General features: G+C 45.8%; 1 protein-coding gene across 1 annotated transcript in view; it reads right to left on the reverse strand.

Moving 5' to 3' along the window:
* RABL6 (RAB, member RAS oncogene family like 6) overlaps positions 1 to 21,795 on the reverse strand; it is a 99,154-nt gene that overhangs the window by 37,636 nt on the left and 39,723 nt on the right. The window contains exons 7-10 of the mRNA XM_073599958.1: positions 18,077 to 18,217; positions 15,532 to 15,637; positions 6,056 to 6,159; positions 1,829 to 2,154 (exon numbers count right to left, since the gene is read on the reverse strand). Coding sequence (XP_073456059.1) covers positions 1,829 to 2,154; positions 6,056 to 6,159; positions 15,532 to 15,637; positions 18,077 to 18,217 — 677 coding nt within the window. The remainder of the gene's footprint in view (positions 1 to 1,828; positions 2,155 to 6,055; positions 6,160 to 15,531; positions 15,638 to 18,076; positions 18,218 to 21,795) is intronic.

Raw genomic sequence — 21,795 nt, forward strand, 5'->3', positions numbered from 1 at the left:
AACAGGCATTAAATTCAATTCACAGAAAGATATAAATAATTAAATGGATGCGGTAATTAAGTAGTGGTCCAGGCATGTGGCATCTAAGGAATGTGTATGATTTACTTGGAGCAGGCAGCCATCATGTCCTTAACAACCGGGAAAGTCACCCGCTGAATATAAAGAAAAGAATTGCTGGCATTGAAAAAAACAAAACAAAACAACAATGGGAATAAAACAGCGTGCCCCCCCCCCCCCCACCCCCCCAATCAATAGCAGGCCCTTCAAGTCTGGTATGGATTTTGAGGTAAACCCCCACGCCAACATTTTTTTTTTTAAACGGCGTGGGGTCACCCTCAAAATACCAGACCCTTATCCGAGCATGCAGCCTGGCAGGTCAGGAAAGGGGGGGGGGGGCGAGCGCCCAATGCTGGCTCCCGCCGTCTGACAGATATGTCGTTAAGTAAATGAGGGGGTGGGGCCACCTGGTGGCCTCACTGGGTGGCCCCGCCCCCTTGTGAAATCGCCGACCAGGGCATGCTGGGTCGATGATATTAGCGGGTGGCCCTGCCCCTTAGTTTATTTAGCAACAAGAGGCGGCGGAGCGGTCAAGACAGCGGGAGCCAGCATCGGGGTAGACCTCTTTGTTTTTGCGGGCGGTGGCAGCAGTCATCATGACCTGCCTGGCTGCATGCTTGGATAAGGATTTTAGGGGGAACCCCAAAACTTTTTTTTTTGGCGTAGGGTTCCCCTCAAAACCCATCCCATACCGGAAGGGCCTGGTATGTATTGAGGGGAAGCATCACGCTCTTTCTTCACAATTTTTAATTGCCGGAAAATCTTTTGGTTACATTCAGCTGTCAGTGGGGAACTCCGCTGACAGCTGATGACTCATTGGTTGTTAAAGACGCGGCGGCCACCAGCTCTTTAACAACCAGCAATTGCCTAATGGTTCAATTACCACAAGCTTTCACTACTAAAATACCTCATAAAATAGCGCATGTGGTACCTTAGTAGCTTTTCGTGAATGCCAAAAGATTATTTAAAAAACGCTAAGCATATTTTACCACTTTGTGAATGGAGCCCTATATTATTCTTTGCCAGTCATATGCAAAAACACACAAAGTTAGCTCCAAACAGATCTGAAAAACACCTAATAATACAATTATGTATTCATAAAAAATATATATTTAAACATATATTTAAATTCAGCTAATGCACTTGGGTATACTCTTGTAATCAATCCTCCATAAAGCAGCACTCAGAGCCAATCAGATTGCTGCATGCACATCTGCTGACCAGAAATATGGTACGCGGATGAGAGAGCAAAGGAAGGGGGTCTTTACCATGCAAATTAACTTTCACTTTCCAATCACAGATTGGAGGAAGGGAGGTGGATCAGGTTTAATGCCCAATCTCAATCTAGAAAAATCCAGTCACAAACCTGGCTGTGAAGTAATAGGGTTGTGCACATCTCAGGCCTGGAAGGACAGAAATACAAATTCTTTTGCAAGTTAAAGTTTTTTAATACATGAAATTCAATTGTGCATTTAGCTACTTGTCTAGCGTTCAGCTTTTAACTATACCTGTCATGAGAGAAATACAAGGGCTGAAATTGCTTGAAATGTGGATTTTCTCCTCTGTGTCTTGCCTCAAATATGACAGTCAAAAACCCAGAAGTCAGAATATCTTATTATATTTGTTCCAGATCAGTAAGTCTTTGCACCAGTATGATAGTCAGGCAACTAGGATTTTTAGAAAGGAAGGAAGGGAATATCTGTCTACATACTTGCATGACAGTTTTCCTTTTACAAGAGACATTGGGCTTCCTGCTGGTCTAGGGACCCACCTGGTTTGGCTGGTGGACTCTCTGCTGTGGAAGATCCAAAGAGCCTTGACATAAAGCCACGCTTCTGCTGAGACTGCTGGGACAGCGGCGGAGAGGACACTGTAGATGGAGATGTGCCAGATGTGTCAGAAACCTCAGCTGCTGGAGGTGGTGGAGAAGCAACCAGGGTAGGAGTGGGCATCTGAAGTGGAGTGCCAGCGCCGGAGCTGTCAGGAGACCCAGAGGTGATGGGGACCACAGGAGACTGTGAGCCCGAAGACGGACTCTGCCCATTGGTTGCTACTGGAGACGCTAGACGCTTATTATTCTCTAACATCTCTAGAAATCTGTGGGGAACATACAGAAAATATTGAACATTTATCTGACAGATTGTGCAAATCTCAAAGACGTCATCAGATTCTCAATAACTAAACGGAACTGATGGAGAGAGAAGATCATCTCGCTAATGAGGCCGGTGTGAGTGGGAGGACGTGGCGCATGCCTGAAGATGCCAGATTGGCTAAAAACACGCAGAAAAGTAGAACAAATGCAGAACATTTACACACATCTATAATAATTAAGCCCCATACACCCAGGCGTCAAAAGGTTACCACATGCTACCAAATGCTTAGAATTGGAAGAGGACAGAGCTACATGACTAATGATAAAGGAAACCTTATTTTTATCTTTTAAAGGATAAGCACATATTTTAAGTTATTGCTGCAGTTGTAAGGGGGAAGTGCTAAAGTGCTGCCTTTTTTTTCCCCCCTGACCTGCAAAGTAAAGGCATAATGTGCTAGTATGCATCGCATACTAGCACATTATGTGAAACGTGCCTGCAAATGACGCCCTCGTGGTCACCACTGGAGGCCTCATCCATCTTCGCCCATCTTCCTTTCGGGTCCGCGGACTCGGGCTGTGCGACTGGCCGGAGCCCCAATGACGTCACTCCTGTGCATGTGCGCTGCAGCCGCCAGTCATGGCACAGCGCTCTGAAGAAACAGCACGGGTGGCCGTTTCTTCAGAGCGCATATGCCGATGAGGTCATCAGCTGCATATGCAGTAAATATCTCCTAAAGGGTGCACGTTAAAGAGATATTTACAGTACCTATAGATAAGCTATAGGCTTACCTTTAGGTACAAATAATCCATAGAAGTTTACTTCCACTTTAACCATACACTCATTCATTTTTTACTTTTGACAATTACTGTTATTATATTACATGAAAACATTTGTAGATTACGCACAGATTAGCTAATACTCTGATTAACAACAGTTTAGGTACTAAAAAAGAAGTTCGGGATTAGAAAAAAACAAAAAAACACTGTACTCACCTAGATTGATGCAGCATCAGTCTGATGCTGCATCTTTTCCCCGCTGCCTCTAGACTTAGAACCTAGCAATCAGAGACCACTGATCGCTCAGTTCCCTGTCTTTAGTGAGCAGAGAGCTGATGACTGTCAATCAGTCTCTGCCCTCCAGCACTGGGTTGTACAGGGGGTGGGAGCCGCTTGCTCAGGCTCTCAGTGGTCTGCTAAGAAGTGGAGCCAGTTGCAGGTCCAGGCATCTGGGTGGATCCCGACAATAAAGTCGGGATCTCTCCAGAGCCTGGACCAGCTGAGTGATGTCAGATGACAGCAGGTTTTAGCCAACTTTTGACTAAATACAGGTCACAGGAGTGCAGAACAAAGTGCTCTTCTGTGATCCCCAGGAGAAGAAGGGCCGAAAGAGCTTTGGTCCTACTTCTCCTTTAACCACATAGGTAGTGCATTATTTTCAGTGACTCAGCAGATTACTAGACTTGTATTGTGAGAAGTTGCTCTGCTCTCCTGCAGCTCTGTTTGTCTGTTGGAGCTTTTGGAAATATCCAGTGCTTCCAGTTATGGAGGAGCATATGGCCTTCTTTCCTTTCTCCCACGCAGCAGTGATGGGGTCTAAGAATGGGGGAAAAGGTAAACCATCCTGTGTTAATTCAGACACAGACAATACAGAGCTTACAACAGGGATTCGATTAGAGATCCAGCAGGTGAACAGGGGGGCACAGGAAAGGTAAGAGGGTGAGGAGGGCTGTCTGTGTGCTTGCTGGCAGCATGGTTACAACTAAATCCAGGCATAGGTTGAATTTAAAAAATCTAACAGATTCCCCCAACCATGCTAAACAGGGGGGGGGATAAATCTCCCACTGAGGTTATTGAACTGACAGAATACAGTGGGAGCTGTAGAACAGTAAATGCAGCCAATTGGCTGCTGTCAGTGTTCAAACAAAATTCATCTGCCTGGTTCCGTCAATTTTCAGATGGATGGATGTTGGGCATTAGGGCACAATAAGGGCCACCCACTACTAAAATTCCAAACAATTCATCAGAAACCAAAGGAAATAGAATCAGTGATCCCATCTCTGCTCAATAAAAGCAGGATGTGTTCCCTCTTCAATCTCTTTAACCTGATCTCTATCAGGTCCATTTCTAAACGCAGGTGCCAAACAGCCTGCCAAAGGCTGCTGTTGCTGCTAGGAGTACCTGTTGAATGCAAGTGGTAAACATTAAACTGCTCATATGTATTAATTTAGATTCAGTTGACTGAGAAAAAAAAAATAAAGATTTAATTTCATAAATTAAAATAGAAACAGAAAATGTATACTGTACATGCAAAAAAAAAAAAAACCTATACAATTTTGGCATTTTGAGAGTATCTAGTAAGCAAACCCAGCAAAAAAAGTGAAAAGGCTTTACGCAAAGAAAACTATTACTTGTCCCGCTGCCCACACTCTGCTACACTTGCAGAAAGTTCTTTAACATCTTGCTTCCGGTTGTATAGGATGCTGGCTATACGCTGCCACTGTGCTCTGTGGTTTCTTTTGCACAAAGGTGCTGGCAGAAAAACAGAGTGCGTTGTGGAAAGCCAGGATCTGAAATGTTGAATGCTGAACATTGAGAAAGCTTAGAGCTTCAATGCAATAGAGTTTGGTAGCATGGGCAGCGGGACGGATAAGGAATGACTGCTTTGTTTGTAGGCATGCCTTTTTGTTTTTTAAATGTTTCCACCTGCTTCACTTCATCATGGTGCCATATTGTTAGTTCAAGAGAAAAGGGTTCCATGTTACATGCCATACACTTACAAATAGAAAAATTAGCATGAATGTGAATGAACAAATTTGATTAGAAGGTAAAAAGGTACAGGTGCCGCATACCAAACCCAGCTAGTGTGAAACACAGTAAAATACAGCTTCTATCTCCTCTTGGCCACACCCCCCTCTGACATGTTTTACCTCACTCAGCTTAATCGTAGAGGTCCTCTATGATTAAGACCCGTAGGTGGGGGTGAAACGCGTCAGTGGTGTGACCAGGAGCTAGATTGAAGCCGTAATCTACACTGCATTGCACACTAGCTGGGTTGGGTGTGCGGCATCTCTACCTTTTGTTTTCTGATATGTCTCCAGCAGCTTAGATGAGCTTTTCTCAATGCTGGCATCCGACAGCGCTATGGATCACAGAGGAAAGTTTGTAGTACTTTTTTGAGCGGCCCTCTAAGCTCATTTGCATGGAGGTCACAGTGAACAGGTTTAATGTTTAGTTTGCAAATGTTGTCAGCACATTATCCAGTGTCTTAAAAGCTTCATTATCACGGTCTAAATGCAAACAACTCAACCTGCCACATGGAGGACCCAAACATCTCTTTTGCAACACCCCATCAAGGACCTGTCCTGACGATGTCTGAGCCTCAGCAAAGGGACCGCAAATAGCTCCAAAACGCTGCTTGTTTTTGGACATCTGAAGAAATTTCTGAAAATCTTGGACAAACATGCTAGCGACCTTTGTTCAGTATTTTGTTAGTTCAGACAGTCTCATCTACAAAAAAGTCAATTAAATTCTTTGCTAGCAATAAGGAATAAGCTAAAATATAACCCAGTATCCATCATTTTCCGAAAAAGTGAGGTTGATTTACTAATATTGGAGAGTGCAAAATCTGGTGCAGCTCTACATAGAAACCAATCAGTTTCCAGGTTATGTTTGCCAAAGCTTAATTGAACAAGCTGAAGTTAGAAGCGGATTGGCTACAATGCACAGGTGCACCAGATTTTGCACTCTCCAGTTTTAGTAAATCAACCCCACTGTGTCCAAGGAAGGAAACAGGGAATGCCCCCATTGCATCATGGGAAGTCCTTCCCCCTTCCTCTAATGTTCCGTGTTATTCAAATACAACATACGGCAGAAAACTCTTGAAACAGCCCGTGAAAGTTAACCTACATTTCGTAATTCTGATCCTCCGTTTCTTGTTGCACATTCAGCTCTTCCAGGGTAGCATCAATGTCCAGCTGATTTGTCTCTAACTGTCGTAACAAGGTTTCTCTCTGCAAGATGCAAGTCAAATGTTCAGAATCAGGATGCCTGTAGAGCTTACCGCCAGTAACCCTTCCTGAATAATACAAGCGCACAATGCTATACCACAGCAACACAGCTGTTTTGTCATATAACTGGAATTAGACCCCCTCCCTACATTGGCATTATGAATGAGGACACCTTTGACCCCTTCCTGTCCAGAAGGGAAAGAGATGGAATTCTGTAACATTTTGTTACAGAATTCTAGCCACACAAGGGTTAAGAGTGTCGGATTCCAACCACATATTAATAAGTAAGCTAGAGCATGTATCACTTCTTTAGAGGATGATCGTTTTACAAAGCCACTTACAGCCACTGCACAAGTAACTAGCTAGGTAACTCCATACAAGGAGCAGATCTCAGGTGTACACAGTATAAACACCAGTCACTTGTCTATCTGCAAAATCAATTACATGTGGGCTTAATTCTAAAACCCAGCATAGAGAAACATAGGTATGCTGTCCCAATGTCTGCCATTGTTTAAATAAAAGCAAACATCTGTAATTGCACAGTCATCAAATGGGAATTAAGGTGGAGGAGTAAAGGGGAAGAAAGAGTAAAGGAAGGAAGGAAAGGATATGGAGACATGAGAATTGAAATAAAAAAGGTAAGAGCGAAGGAATGATGAGAAACAGAAAGCGAAAACGTGAGATAAGTTAAATAAGGGCTCCATCTTTCCACCGCTTGGGCCAAGCTGGCACAACCGACATGTCCCTCGGTAACATGAGGCCATTGGATGTGTGCGGTATAAACTGTATGTAGCTGAGGCTACATACAGCATACCGCACTGTGTTTTCTGGGTGCGAGCCGAGACTTCCTTTCTCATACCATAAACACAGACGAGTCTACCGCAGCGGTACTCAATGTATTCTAGCAATGAATACAAAGCTTCACCTGATTGGCTGAGTCAGAGGTGGGCTGATGTTACAACCTCTGACTCACCCAATCAGAGGAAGCTTTGTATTCATTGCTAGAATACATTGCTTGCTCTGAGCGGCTGAGCGCCACTGCAGTAGACTCTTCTGTGTTCCAGGTATGAGACAAAAAGTTTTGGCTCGCACCTGGAACACAGTACGGTATACTGTATGTAGCATGCAGTTTATACCACACATCCATCGGCCTCAGAGGTTAGTGAAGGGACACAGTTGGCACAAACTATTACACAAACATATTTAAACACTATCTCATCTCAAGCAGTTACTTCATAGTGTCTGTATGCACTTTTAATTCTCAGAATTCTTTCATCCCAGGGGTGTTAAGCTTCAGTTATCTGCTCTGATCAACACAGGCTCAACATAAGGGCACATAGAAAACAACTGTGTTATATGTGCCCTGTTCACAGCATACATATGCGTTGAGAGTGCGTTGTGGAACAATGGATCACGTCTGCATTTTTAGACAGTGCAACACAAGTTTTTGCATGTCAACTCACCACACTGTCACAGCATGCCAAGCTGCATTAGGCTGAATGGAGTGTTTGTTAAAAGGTCAATACAATTAAAGTGGTTGTAAAGGCAGAAGATTTTTTATCCAAATGCATTCTATGCATTAAGATAAAAAGCCTTCTGTGTGCAGAAGCCCTTCCTAATACTTTTTTTTTTTTAACAGAGAAAGTTTATTTAAGTTGAACAAATGAACAAAGGTATGCAGTGATACAATCTTGTCGACCAAGCATAAATCACCCGGATGTAATACAGTACAATCTATTCCAATAGAGCATGTTGATGGCATCAAAGCAAGAGAGAAAAATCTATCAACAGAGATACCTCAGGGTAGAGCTGTGAGCATAGTAGACAGGAGGGGGAAGAAGTTCCAGACATGAAATGGGGCGGACAGGGGGAGAGAAAGGAGGGAGGGGGTGTGGGCGATCGGGTGGGGGGGGGGGGGGGGGAGATGAGTCAAGAGGATGACAAAAGGTTCCTCCAGCGTCGTTTCAGATTTGTACCCATGTTGTATCGCTTCCTATACAAACCTGGCCTTGTGCTGCTGTCCGAGTCCTAATCCAGAGGCAGCCTCTGCTCGCGTACCCATGCTGCCCATAGTTTGTCAAACTTTTTGGGGCAGTTGCGTCCCATGTATGTCAGTTTATATAGTGGCAGCGCCAGGTCTATCAGGGTTTGCCATTGTTGTACCGTGGGAGGAATGCAGCATGATTGTTTTCCTAGCGTAGAAGGCCGCGTAAAATACAAAGAGTTTTTTGGATTGTGGGACCTCCAGTGTGTCACAGACACCTAGTGACAGTGGTAATGGATCACAGGGGACTCTCAATCTGCCTACAGAGTTTATCACCCCCACAACGCCCATCCAGAAGGGCCTAATCTGCGGGCACGACCATACTACATGGAAAAAGGATCCAACCTCAGTATTGCATCTGTGGCATGTTGGTCGTATATCAGGGTAGATTCTAGCAAGCCTCTCCGGGAGTAGTAGACATGGTGTAGAAACTTCAGCCAAGTTAAGCGGTCTCTGGCCAAGATCATTAATGGGATGTACTGCTGGATGCCCTCCTCCCAGTCATCGTCAGCCATCTCCAGGATGTCCGATTGCCACACCGAAAACAGCTGTGAGACCTTAGAGGTGTCTAGGCTTGCCAAGATAGAGTATAGAGTGGAGAGAATGGACCTGTTCCCGGGGCTCTCAGCGAAGCCTCAATTGCATGTACCCCCAAATTTATAGCACGCGGGAATTGGGCTTGAAAGGCATGACGTAGCTACAAGTATCTAAAGAACATACGGTTAGGCAAAGTCCGGGTTCTTTTAAGGTCATCAAAGCTGAGCAGCCTTCCGTCAGACACAATTTCGCCCAGGGTTTTAATTTCATACCGTGCCCAGATCACTGGGTCAGGGATGGTTTTGAAATGGGACAGTCTAGGGTTTCCCCATAGTGGGGTGTGTGAGGACCAGGTGTCAGGCTTTTCTACCCTGGATTGCACAGCGTCCCACACCTTTAGCGTGGTACCCATAGGGGCAGTGATGCGAGGGTTGGACCGGGGTCCCCGGTGTACCAGGTTCTTTAGCTCGGCATAAGAGCCCAAGAGAGCTGCTTCAAGAGTGGTCGCCGGGTTGGCTGGCTCCTCAGAGCGCCACCAGTGGACCGTGACCAGGACCGCAGCCCAATAGTATTTAACAAAGCAGGACAGGGCCAGGCCACCCAGGGACATTGGGAGTTGTAGGGTCGTTTTTGCTATTCTTGGCATATTACCTTGCCAGAAAAATGACATAATTATGCTGTTCAGTTTTTTAAAGAAGGCTAGCGGTATGGGAACTGGGGTTTGCCTAAAAAGGTATAAAAATTTTTGAAGAATCGTCATTTTAATTAGGTTGACCCTACCAACTAGTGTGAGGGGCAGCGTTTTCCAGGCATTGCATCTCCTGGACAAGGAAGAGATCACCGGGGTCAGGTTAAGAGTAATATACTTTGACAAGTCTTTTTGGATGTTGACACCCAGGTATTTAAACTGGGAAACTATCTGTAGTGGTGTGTTAGTCTAGCTAAGTCTGCGGGGGATAGTGGGAACAGAACATACTTTCCCCAGTTGATACATATCCCCGAAAATCTGCCAAACGTGTCTACTATGGATAAAGCCATGCCCAGGGAGTCTGTCGTTCCTCAGAAACAAAAGGGTATCGTCGGCGTAGAGAGAGATCTTCTCCTGTAACGGGCCCATGGGGATTCCCTCCACTGCCTCTGAATAGTGAAAAAAGAATCGGCTCAATAACCAGCGCAAAGAGGGTCGGAGACAGGGGACAACCCTATCTCGTGCCTCTACATAATTGGAAGGGTGGGGATAGGGTGGACCCAGGTTCTCAATCTGGCCTTTGGAGAGCTGTACAGGGCCCAGATCCACGAGACGAAGTTGGGCCCAAAGCCAAATCTACGCAGGACCTCCCACAGATAAACCCACTCCACCGAATCAAATGCCTTTTCAGCATCAAGGGAGGCCACTACATTTGATGGAATGAGAGAATCTGCCAAGGCCAGGACCGCATACAGTCTCCTGAGGTTAATATCTGTCCCTTTACCAGGCATGAACCCTGATTGATCCTCATGAACCAGAGTGAGAATGACCTCGTTTGGCCTACCGGTCAAGACCTTAGCAAGTAGCTTAATGTCAACATTAAGTAAGGATATGAGCCGGTAGGATGTGCACAGCTCTGGGTCTATGTCAGGCTTGGAGATTACCACAATGATAGCCTCAGCCATAGAGGCCAGGAGAGCTCCCCCCTCCAAGGCCCGAGACACCATGTCATGTAATTTAGGTAGCAGTTGTTCGCCGTACTGATGGTAGAATTCGGTTGGTAGCCCATCAGTCCCGGGGGTCTTTCCTGCCTGTAGGGTGCCCAAAGCCTGCTGTATCTCCTTGAGTGTAATCGGTCCATCCAGTCTGTCTCTGTCTGCGTCCGTGAATTTGGGAAAGGTAATTTGGTCCAAGTAGCAACTCAGTTCCTCAGTGGTGTATGTCGTTCTAGAGGAGTATAGGGATTTGAAGTAAGAGGTAAAGCGAGCATTGATGGCCTGGGGGTCCGTCATCACCGCCCCCATTTTGTCTTTGATGCAGACTATACTGGTAACTTGCTGTTGTTCTCTAGCCTGCCATGCCAGGAGCCTGCCAGTCTTTTCCCCTGCTCAAAAATGCGCTGTGTTTGCGCCAATTGGCGTTTTTTGGCCTTGGTAACTCTCAGTAGGGCCACCTCCCAATAGGCAGCCTGCATATCCAGACAGTTGATCGGGTTTTTGGTTAGGACATACTGGGACTCAAGGGAGCCAGCTTTAGACTCAGCTTCTTCTATAGTCACAGCTGCGTCCCGGCGTGCTCTCGAGATGGAGGACTGGGAGCAGCCTCGGACATATGCCTTAAATGCATCCCAGACTCCCTCAGGAGAAGCCGTGCGGTCATTCAGCAGCCAGAACTCAGAGATATGTTTGGCTATTTCAAAGTCTATGGTTGGGTCAGAAATCCAGTATCGGGAGAGTTGCCACACCCTCTCAGACGCTGAGGTTAGCGTCCGGAGGCAGCAGCGTAGGGGAGCATGATAAGATATGTCTCATGGAAGCATCTCAACCTTGCATACCCTCGACAAGATCCCAGGGCCACCTCTCCTGCGACCAGCTCCACACTCTCCCCAGCCCCCCCGCCCACCAACCAAATCCCAGGTACGTCATGCATCATCAAAAAAAGAGGTACCACTGCATTTACCAAACAGAACCAGCAACAAAAAAAAAGGACAAAAAACAGAACAAAAAAAGAAAAAGCACGCAACCAAACCCCCCCCACCCCGCACTGCCATTGAAAAAGAAAACATGGAGTGCTCAATCCCCACAACCTTACCAACACATTAATAGTCCCCACTCAATATAGGAAGTTCTCCTATAGGAACAGTGAGATGAACTGGCAACTGAAAAATTATTACTTAGTAACCATGTGATCCAAGAGTCCGCAGGCCGTAGCCTAGGTTACCTGAATGGATATTTTAACAGAAATCTCGAGATTGCATGTGATGCAGAATGAAAGTTAATATAACCGGCAATAAAATAGCAAAAAAAAAAAAAAAGGGGAAAAAAAGTTTGTTTTTTTTGTTTAACTTGCAAACTAAGCTCAAGCTGTGCCCTACGGGTGTAGGCTGAGTTGCTTGAAATGCCATCAGCTGTTAAAAGAAGATGATGATCCAGCCCGTCTGCAGTGTATGTGATGCTGAGCATTTGTAAGAGACAGAGAGGTTGCTGCTCCTGGGCAATCCATCCTGGGGTAGACCACAACCGTGCAGGGCCACAGGGAGTCAACAGGGCCCCCACGCTGCCACTGTGGCAATGGGCATGAAGTTAAATTCCTCCACGGGCCGGGTGGAGGAGTATTCCCATTACAGGATGCAGCATGTGGAGGGCGGCCATGATGTGGGTTGGGTGGCCCTCTCAGGGTATATAGCAGTTCTTCGGGGGCCCCGGGGCACCCGGCCAGTACCGAAGCATGCATCCTGTGGAAAGACGAACAGCCAGGGAGCCCCTAACGTCTCAGAAGTGTCAGAGCAGGGTGTTATTTAGGGACAGGAGGCAACCGTGGAGCATGATCAGGCATATAGCCGGTGAAGCGCGCCAAATGAACATTGCGGGCCCCACCATGATAAAGACATTTCCCCGACATAGGCACAACTGGAGCATTGCTTTAAACAGTGTGTGTAACATATAGGGCAAAAGCAAAGGGGAGACAGTTACCCCACTCTGGGTAGATTGTCAAGTGATTGCGAGACATCTTCCAGAGAAGTGAAATACTTAGTAGACTCGCCATCAATGACTCGGAGGCGTGCGGGAAACAGCATGCTGTATTTCATCCCTCTCATGCGCCGCATGGTCTTGACGTGATCGAAAGTGCGTTGGAGCCTCTATGTTTCTATGGAATAATCCGGGAAGATCATTAGTTTGGTGTTCTCAAACCGGAGCTCGTCAATTTTCCGTGCCTCGCGGAGAACCAGGTCCCATTCACAGAAGTTCAAGAGCCTGAATATGAAAGTGCGTGGAGGAGATCCCTGTGGGCCACGGACAGCCGGCATTCTGTGGGCTCTCTCCACAACAAAGTGCGGGGAGAACTGCGCTCTGGGTAGCAAGGTGTGCAGGAGCTGTTCTGTAAAGGTAGTAGGATCATGGCCCTCCGCTCCCTCCGGCAATCCACCACTCTTAGGTTGTTCCTCCTGCTCCTGTTTTCGTTGTCTTCAGCTCGGGATTCCAGCGCTCTCACTTTGACCTGCAGGGTGTGGATGGACTCCTGGTGGTCTCGCGTGCCGTCCTCCACCTCACCCACCCGGCGCTCCGCCTCGCCGTGTCGTTCACGGAACCTGTCCATAACTTTCCGCATAAGCCCCACGTCTGTCTGGAGAAGATCAATCTTTTCCGTAAGGGTAGTCTTGCAGCTGGTGATGGCCTGCATAAGGGCTGTAAAGCGGTCTTCCTCCAGAGTGGAAGGGTCTGCAGGCGCCATCTGTGTCACCATGTTTGAGCTGCACGTGGAGGCCTGCTTCTATTGCTTCGGAGAGGCTTTAGGAGCTGCGGCACCTCGTAGTCCTGACCCAGTCTTCCCTTTTCTCATACCCTGAAGTCTCCCTGGGTACGTGGTACACTGCAGGCTTTGAAGATAGGTTCAGCCCTCCTAATACTTACCTAAGCCCCATCTAGATCCAGCAATTTTGCAGGAGTGCCTTGGCTGCCCGGAACTCCCCTCTGCATTTGCTGAGACAGCAGCGTGGCGTCATTGGCTCCCACTGCTGTCAAAGTCAGTCAGCCAATGAGGAGAGAAAGGGGGTGGGGCCGGGCCACGGCTCCTTGTCTGAATGGACACAGGGAGCTGTGGCTTGGCTCAGGTGCCCCCATAGCAAGCTGCTTGCTGTGGGGGCACTCAACAGGAGGGAGGGGCCAGGAGAAGCAAAGAGGGACCCAAGAAGAGGAGGATCTGGGCTGCTTTGTGCAAAACCACTTCACAGGGGAGGTAAGTATAATATGTTATTTTTGAAGATAAAAAAAACGAGACTTTAGTATCAGTTTAAAAATAGTAAACACTACAATGTTGCAGTTAACTAAAAGGGTAAACACTATAACAGAGCTAGTGTGTTAGAATGCAACACAGTGCAAGGGCATAAAGCACACCAGCAGGCGTAAACAAGCCTTTAGGCAGAGCTTCTTTTGCACACACTTGGGTGCACATGTAGTCTGACCTCCATAATTTAGCTCTAAGTTGAAACTCTGATATCCAGAAACGCAATGGGGGAGATTTACTAAGGGCCAATTCGCATTAAATGTGGTGACAGATGTTTCACCGCATGGTAAAATGTCTGTCACCGCAAGGACACAGAGGAAACAGTTGTTTCCTCTGTGTCCCATTCACTCTGCAACATGCTGCCTTTTATCACAGCGCACCGGCCCGAATCGCACTGCAACATCAGGCAGCACATCGCCCGACATCGCAGTGAATGAAGTATATGCTTTGTACACTTCAAATAAAGATTGTACAATTGTGCTAAATGATGCACCACCCTGACCCATAACCAGCCGGCAACGCAGAGCGCTGAATTGCCCCGGTTGCTCTGTGATTTGGATGCACTACTTTCCAAAACTCATTGCAACAGCACTACATGGCAGTTCAGTACCATGCAATTTGGTGCAGGCAAAACACACTGCGTTTGGGGTGTCATTAACGTAATATTGACACCCACTCCAGATTGCAACTGCAGTGTGTTCTGAACATGGTGCGGAAATTGAGCACGTTCTAGTGTGAACTGGCCCTTAAAGTGTTTTGTTAAATCTCTTTGATTAGAGCAAAGAAAAACCTCCCAGAAATCCAGGGAACTGATGACTTCTTTGGCTCCATGCCTGTGTTACTTCAAGCAGCTTTATCATTCCTGCTCAGATAACCTCTGAACTACAGAACACCCCTTCCAATGTTATGTAGATAAGGAGAGTGGGAGGTGTTCTGAAGTTGTAACACTTTCTGTCCTAATATGACAACACTGGCCCTCCAAAGATGCATTACAGTGAGTGGAGCCACAGCAGGACAAAAAGTGTGCTAATGGATGGATCACTGGGTGAAAATTATGGAAAAAAAAAAAAAGTCTGAAAACAGAAAAACGAACACAGCCACCACATCTAGGGCAGTGGTCTCCAAACTGCGGGCACGGGGGGACAGTAGTGGCCCTTTGCCTGCCTTTGTCTGGCCCTTGGGGCACCATTCCACCAACTGACACAAATGATGGAGCTCTGACCCCCCTGCTATCAATGGGGCACTATTCTATTGATATCAACAACGGGGCACTATTCCTCCCATTAAAACCAATAATGGGGCATTGATGCTGAGGCATTTTCTACCCCCACTGACCAGTCTGGCCCCCCTAAAGCCTGAAGGACAGTAAACTGGCCCTTTGCTTACAAAGTCCCACTCCCTCTTCTGCCCTCCCTGCCCCTAAACACTTACCTGTCTCCTCTCACCGACCCAGCGCTGTCGTCAGCTGCAGAAACAAGTCTCTCTCTTCCTGGTCTCACGGGAGACACAGGCAGCAGCAGGAGCCATAGGCTCCTGATGCTGTCAGTTAAAACCTGTGAGGAGGGAGCAGGGGTGTGTTTATGGACACACACAACCTGGCTTGTGAGCATTGGTGCCCCCTTTTTAGCCGGCTCTCTGAGGGGGCACTCTGAGGAGGTAAGACTGCTCTGTGCAGTATTGCTGCACAGAGCAGGTAAATATAACTTTTTTTAATTATTTTAAAGCAAAAAAAATTCCTTTGTTTTTAATATTAACTTAAGTTTGAAAAAGCAGAGAATGAAGCCTAAGGGGTTAAAGTAATTTAGGTATCAGAGGGTCTCACCTGGAGCTGGAGGAAAGGGATGTTAAAAAATTTGTGCAAATATTTCAGCCCAAAGCTGTTCTTCAGGGAAGACTCAGCATAGCGAATGTAGGAAGAGCCAGGCCGTCTGTACAGAGAAGCAGAGGACAAGGGAGAGGATGGTCATCCAATGCAGCAATCTCCAATGGCAGGATAATCAAGAAATAAAACTTAGTACCTGATAACATAGCAGACAGTAAACAAGATCAGACAAAGGAAAAGAACAACTTAAAAACAGGAATTACAAAAGGCAGTCATGTCAGAGTCCTAACCTGGAATGCTTGAGCTCAAAGCACATGGCAGTGGGGTTGGGAAGGGCTTGTACATGCTTCTATTCAACAATAAGGCTTTGGAATTGTTCTGAAAAGGAACCTGTCTAGCAGGAATAGGGATGTGCTGATCCTTTTGGAAGGTTCAGTCTCTGGGGCAGCCATTAATTTCTGTTTCACTACCTACTCAATGTAACTGACCTAGAACAAGCCTGTGCAAATCAGGGTACCAACATTTGTTACTCACAAGTGACCCAAGCATAAATATGACAGCTTAGGAGCTCGCAGATGCAAAAACAAGTTGACGGTCATATTTTTTGACAGGCTGTTAAGTCCGTACTTGCAAAAGAAAAAGAAAGTCAATGGGCAACCCTAGAGAGTGAAATCGATCTATGAATATGCCATTTGGAAAAAACTGTGAATGCACTAATTCTATCACAAAGAAAAATAAATATATGCTGATGGGTACAAAGACCAGGCAACTACATGGGCACCTACTGACTGCAGCTTTTAGTCCCTACACTATATTGAAATTTTGGGTCATTCTTTCTTGGTAGCGTCAAAGTTTGCCCGACGTGCTCCACCATATTACTATTGGCCTGTGACTTTAAAGGATAAGTTCACCTTTTGTAACGTTACATGTTCCATCCGTATTTAGGCTATTTAAAAGCTGGGGATAGACTGCAGCTTTTAAAAGTATTTTAAAGCTGCAGTCTATCCCCCTCCCCCCCTTTGTGACAGTGGGCGGCATCTTCTCTGGGCAACCGCTGTCACCGTTTGAAAATAACATGGTCGTGCAGGGCTCTGGTCATCTGGCCACATCATTGATTCACAGTCCTCTGTGAATGGGAAACTACAAAATCACAACAGACTTTGCAGCTATCGACTTGTATATTCAATGAACTACCATGCCGCTGTTGAATGCTGTGGTAGTTCATTGTCTCTTCCTGTCAGTGTGTATCTGTCTGCCCGTAGGAGCAGACAGATACACTGAGAAATCTGCAGGAGTCCTGCATGGTACCGGAGATCTGCTGATCGTGGGTGCAATGCTTTCCAGGCTCCAAGAAAAAAAAAAGGAAATGCACATTTTTATTACCTGCAAATTGCGCTGTGCATTTATTTATTTTTAAAAAAGTGAACTTATCCTTTAAAAGAGGACTATGCTTCCAGATTTGCAGTGCTACACAAAGATTGTGCTTTACTGCACTTTATCAAGTCTGAGCAGTCAACTGACTCGCTGAAAAAAATGCATTCCTTGTGTGAAAAGAAAAGAAAGGAAAGAAAACTTGTAGTGGGATAAATGCATGGGATGCTATTGTTGGTCTTTTCTTGAAAATACTAGATGTTGGATTGTTGGCTTGGCACTTGGGAGTCGATGCCCTATATAGCATGCATACTCATTCTGAGGCAGCAACAAAGAAAATACTTAAGCCACACATACTGTACCTATAAATTTTGTAGGCACTTAGGACTAGAACACACTATTCGTTTTTTTCATTAAACCCAGCAGGCTGAACGAAAAAAAAAACAAAAAAACAAAAAAACAGGGGCTGGAGAGGAGCCGCTATACTAACTATGCAATGTTAGTACAGCGATCTCCCCCACTGAGCTATTTTGTTTTGACAGGGGGTTGCCCAGCCCTCCCCCTGCCAGTGCTCTCAGCCATTAGCTAAGAGCACTGATTGGATACCAAATTGGCAGACTTTTTTTGGTGATGCCTCTTCGACAGAAGATGGTCGAAAGGCTGGCTTCTGTTGGACCGGCTGCCGTACATACAGGCCGAACGTCGGCCAATTTCTATTGAACAGGCGAAGCCGCCTGATATTTGGCCCATGTATACAGTCCTTTAATGTGTGTGCTACTTATCTTACTAGATCTTTATTAATGTTATACTCTTTAATATGTACCAATGCTGTTTTACTGCTTAGAACTGGTATCCCATGCCCGATTATTCTTTTGTTATAATAAAGAACCTAACTAAACCATTTGTAAAGGAAAACACTTTATACGACAGGCTGGGACCAGTTTGAGAGATTAACAATGTCATCATCGATTCTTACTCACTTCTTTGATTAGAGAGGCAGAATACATGCACCGAACAACAAAGTTGCTTTTAGTGGTTAATCAACAAAAATCTGTATTTATAATGCAGTAACAAAAACATGGAAACACCTACCAAGAAAAACATAATATATAATAATTAATACTTGCAGAATATGGCAAAAACATTTTTTGCAACATCACACAACTCCTCTCACCTGTTAAGGCCCTGGATACAATCCCGCACATCATCGGGCAAAATGACGCGGTGTTCCCCCATGTCACGATAATTGCCAAGAACACACACTGGCACATGGCTTGGTACCTTGGGGAGCTCCCTCATGATGTAGTTAAATGTCCTGAAAACCCAACAGGGCAGAGAATCATGTCCGAGTAAAAATAAGTATTATCCACAATGCTCCTCTATGGTAGATGTCAATGAGGTGCAGCATCTTTACAGCAACAAACCACTGATGGGATTCCTATCACAGGTCAGTGGGGACCCCACACCTTCCTGATACACCAATTCTAAGGCCAACTGGTCATATGGAAACGGAATAATTAAAGCGGAGTTCCACCCAAATTTTGAACAATATCTGTATGTATTCTCTTCCTTGCCTAGATGCTGATATGCCGTTTAAAAAAATTTAAATCGCCATAATTACCTTTTATTTGTCTATTCTTCTTTGCACTTCCTGGTTCTCCTCCCGTGGGGGTAGGCGTGTTTCTAGCCTCTCCCAGACTCCTGGGAGCTAGTCTCAGGCTTCCCAGGATGCCACTGAGCACGTGCGGGAACGAGCGGTGAATGCTGGGAGCACAGCATTCACCACATCCAGGAAATAAATGCTTGTGGGCTTCAAATGCCCACAATGAAGATGGAAACCGCCTGCAGTGAATAATATAAGTTATTCTGTCTGACGAAATCTGACACAGGCGGACATATTACACACAATATGTGAGTATGTAATGCTGAGAAGAAAAGTTTGTGAAAGAACTCAAAAAAAAAAAAAAAAACGATAGACAGGTGGACCCCCGCTTTAAGCTGTGACATGTGGTTTCTCTACTTCTGTATTATCGCTGTACTAAGCTAGCCTTAGCATAATTTTCACTCACATAATAAGGCCCATATTGGACTATTACAGGTGCTAGGTCCTTGAAAAGCAGTGGAATCTTAAAGCAGAGCTCTAGTCAAATGTTAATAGAAAGATATGTTAAAGGGTTAGTTCACCTTTTTACCAACCCCCCCCCCCCCCCAAAAAAAAAAAAAACTGCCTATGCAGATAAAGGATGTCTGAAGATGAAAACAAGCTGTGCAGTTTTGACCAAAATTGAATGATGCCCTTGCTATAGGTGTAGGCCATTTGTGTACCTATTTGTGTAGGCAATTTGTGTATTCTGAAAACTCCCAGAATGTTGATAGGATGTTATCGATTACCGTTCCTCTTCACAGTAATGCAGTAGCTCTGAGCTTACACCTGTGATTGTCAAATGGGCCCCCCAACAAAAGACAGTATTGTAGTGGCAGGAGTCAGTGCAGTGCAACCTATTAGAATGTTATATGTACAGAGCTTGTACTTTCTCCCTATGTTTGTGGACGCCCTCCAGATACTCTAATTTCCTCCTATGATCTAAAACAGGGCTAGGCAACATTTGGGAGGTGGAGGATCTACCTGAGCAAAATGGAAGAGATCAAAGATCACCAGTGTGTAACAACCTTTATCCCCCCCCCCCCGTTTAAACTAGCAAGGCCCCAATAAAAACGATGGCATGAAGAAAACGTATAAACATATAAACAAGCGTCACTGTAAATAAAAATAAATATATACTTTATAGGCTGAATATACTTACGTATTTTCAGCCTGTCCCGGTCTGGTGATGTGATCTTCCCTGTATCAGCCAGTGGTGGCTGCAGAGGAGAGAGCGATTGAAAGCGGCTAAAACCTGGAGTGGTGACATCACACATAGGTTCCCATGTCCCAGCCGTTGGTGCTCCCTCCTCTCCCCAGCATAGACCACCGAGTCACACAGGTGAGAGAATGTCACCAGATTGGAGCGGCCTGAAAACAGGTTAGTTAGCATAGGTGTTAGAAGGGGCATTTTAAAGGTTAGTTAGGTTGAAGCTGGAATTCTACTTTACCCCCTTCCCGACTGGGGCACGCCGATGTACAGCGGCAGAATGGCACGGCTGGGCAAATGGACTTACAGGTACGTCCACTTGAATTCCCCGCCGTGCCATTGCGTGCGTGCGCCGGCCGGGAGCTCCGTGAGTTGGGTCGCGGATCCCGCGGACTCGATCGCCGCAGGGATACCCGCGATCGCCTCACGGAGAGGACGAACGGGGAGATGCTGATGTAAACAGCATCTCCCCGTTCTGCCTAGTGACAAATGTCACTGATCACAGCTCCCTGTCATCGGGATCAGTGATCAGAGTAATGACACACACAGCCCCTCCCCCCTACAGTTAGTAATCATTCCCCTAGGACACACTTAACCCCTCCCCGCCCCCTAATGGTTAACCCCTTCACTGCCAGTGTCATTTACACAGTAATCAGTGCATTTTGAATCGCACTGATCGCTGTATAAATGACAATGGTCCCAAAAATGTGTAAAAAATGTCCGACATGTCCGCCATAACGTCGCAGTCACAATAAAAATCGCTGATCGCCGCCATTACTAGTAAAAAAAAAATTTATAAAAATGCCATAAAACTATCCCCTATTTTGTAAATGCTATAACTTTTGCGCAAACCAATCAAACGCTTATTGCAAGTTTTTTTTACCAAAAATATGTAGAAGAATACGATCGGCCTAAACTGAGGGGAAAAAAATTTTTTTTTATATATTTTTGGGGGATATTTATTATAGCAAAATGTAAAAAACAATGCGTTTTTTTTCAAAATTGTCGCTCTTATTTTGTTTATAGCGCAAAAAATAAAAATCGCAGAGGTGATCAAATACCACAAAAGATAGCTCTATTTGTGGGAAAAAAAGGACGTCAATTTTGTTTGAGAGCCACGTCGCACGACCGCGCAATTGTCAGTTAAAGCGACGCAGTGCCGAATCGCAAAAAGTGCTCTGGTCAGGAAGGGGGTAAAATCTTCCGGAGCTGAAGCAGTTAACCACTTTAAGGCTCTGTTCACATCTTGGCGTATCGGGTGACAATCGCAGTAAAATCGCAAAAACAGAACCACGGGACGCCTGTCGCCCAAAAGAAGCTCTTGTACTTCTTTTGAGGGACAGGCGTCCCGCAATTCGGTTTGCGCGATTTTATATAGGGCCGCATTTGGGGGTGCTATTGAAAAGTGACAGGGAATGCACGGGCGTCCCCGCGATTTGCGGCTATTTTGAATCACTGTGCCTCTCTGCATTGATGGTAAGTGATAGTGTTATTTCAAACAACCCACCCTATTGGTGGGAAATGGCAGTTAGTTAATCCCTTTGTGATGCATTAGTGACCAATGTCAGTGTTTATTAACCCCTCCATGCTGCAGCATAAAGGGGGTAATTAACACTGACACTGGTGCCACTAATGGCGCAGAGGGGTTAATTAACTGCCACTGGTCACTAATGCATCAATGATCAGTGGCAGCACATTCACCCCTTCATGCTGCATACTATGTCATTATTAACCCCTTTACCACCCCCCACTGTAACAATCATTACCCCTTGTTATTACTTGCATTCATGTTGCTCCCTCACAGTGCCGGCTCCACTCTCCGAATGACAGGAAGTCAGAGGCTGGGACTAGAAATCATCTATCGGGTGGAGATTACTCCGCCTGACAGAATGTATTCCTTCTGCACAAGTACCAGGTGCAAGTGCACACTCGGCACCCCGCTGCAGCATGTGTGCTGCATGATCTGATCTTGGCAGCGGCTAAGCTGTTTTTGTAGATTGCCGCTCTGAGGTTGGCAAACTCAATCAGAAGCTAGGAGCAT

Source organism: Aquarana catesbeiana, linkage group LG09 (assembly GCF_042186555.1).
Source record: "Aquarana catesbeiana isolate 2022-GZ linkage group LG09, ASM4218655v1, whole genome shotgun sequence".
In the NCBI taxonomy this organism is placed as follows: Eukaryota; Metazoa; Chordata; class Amphibia; order Anura; family Ranidae; genus Aquarana; species Aquarana catesbeiana.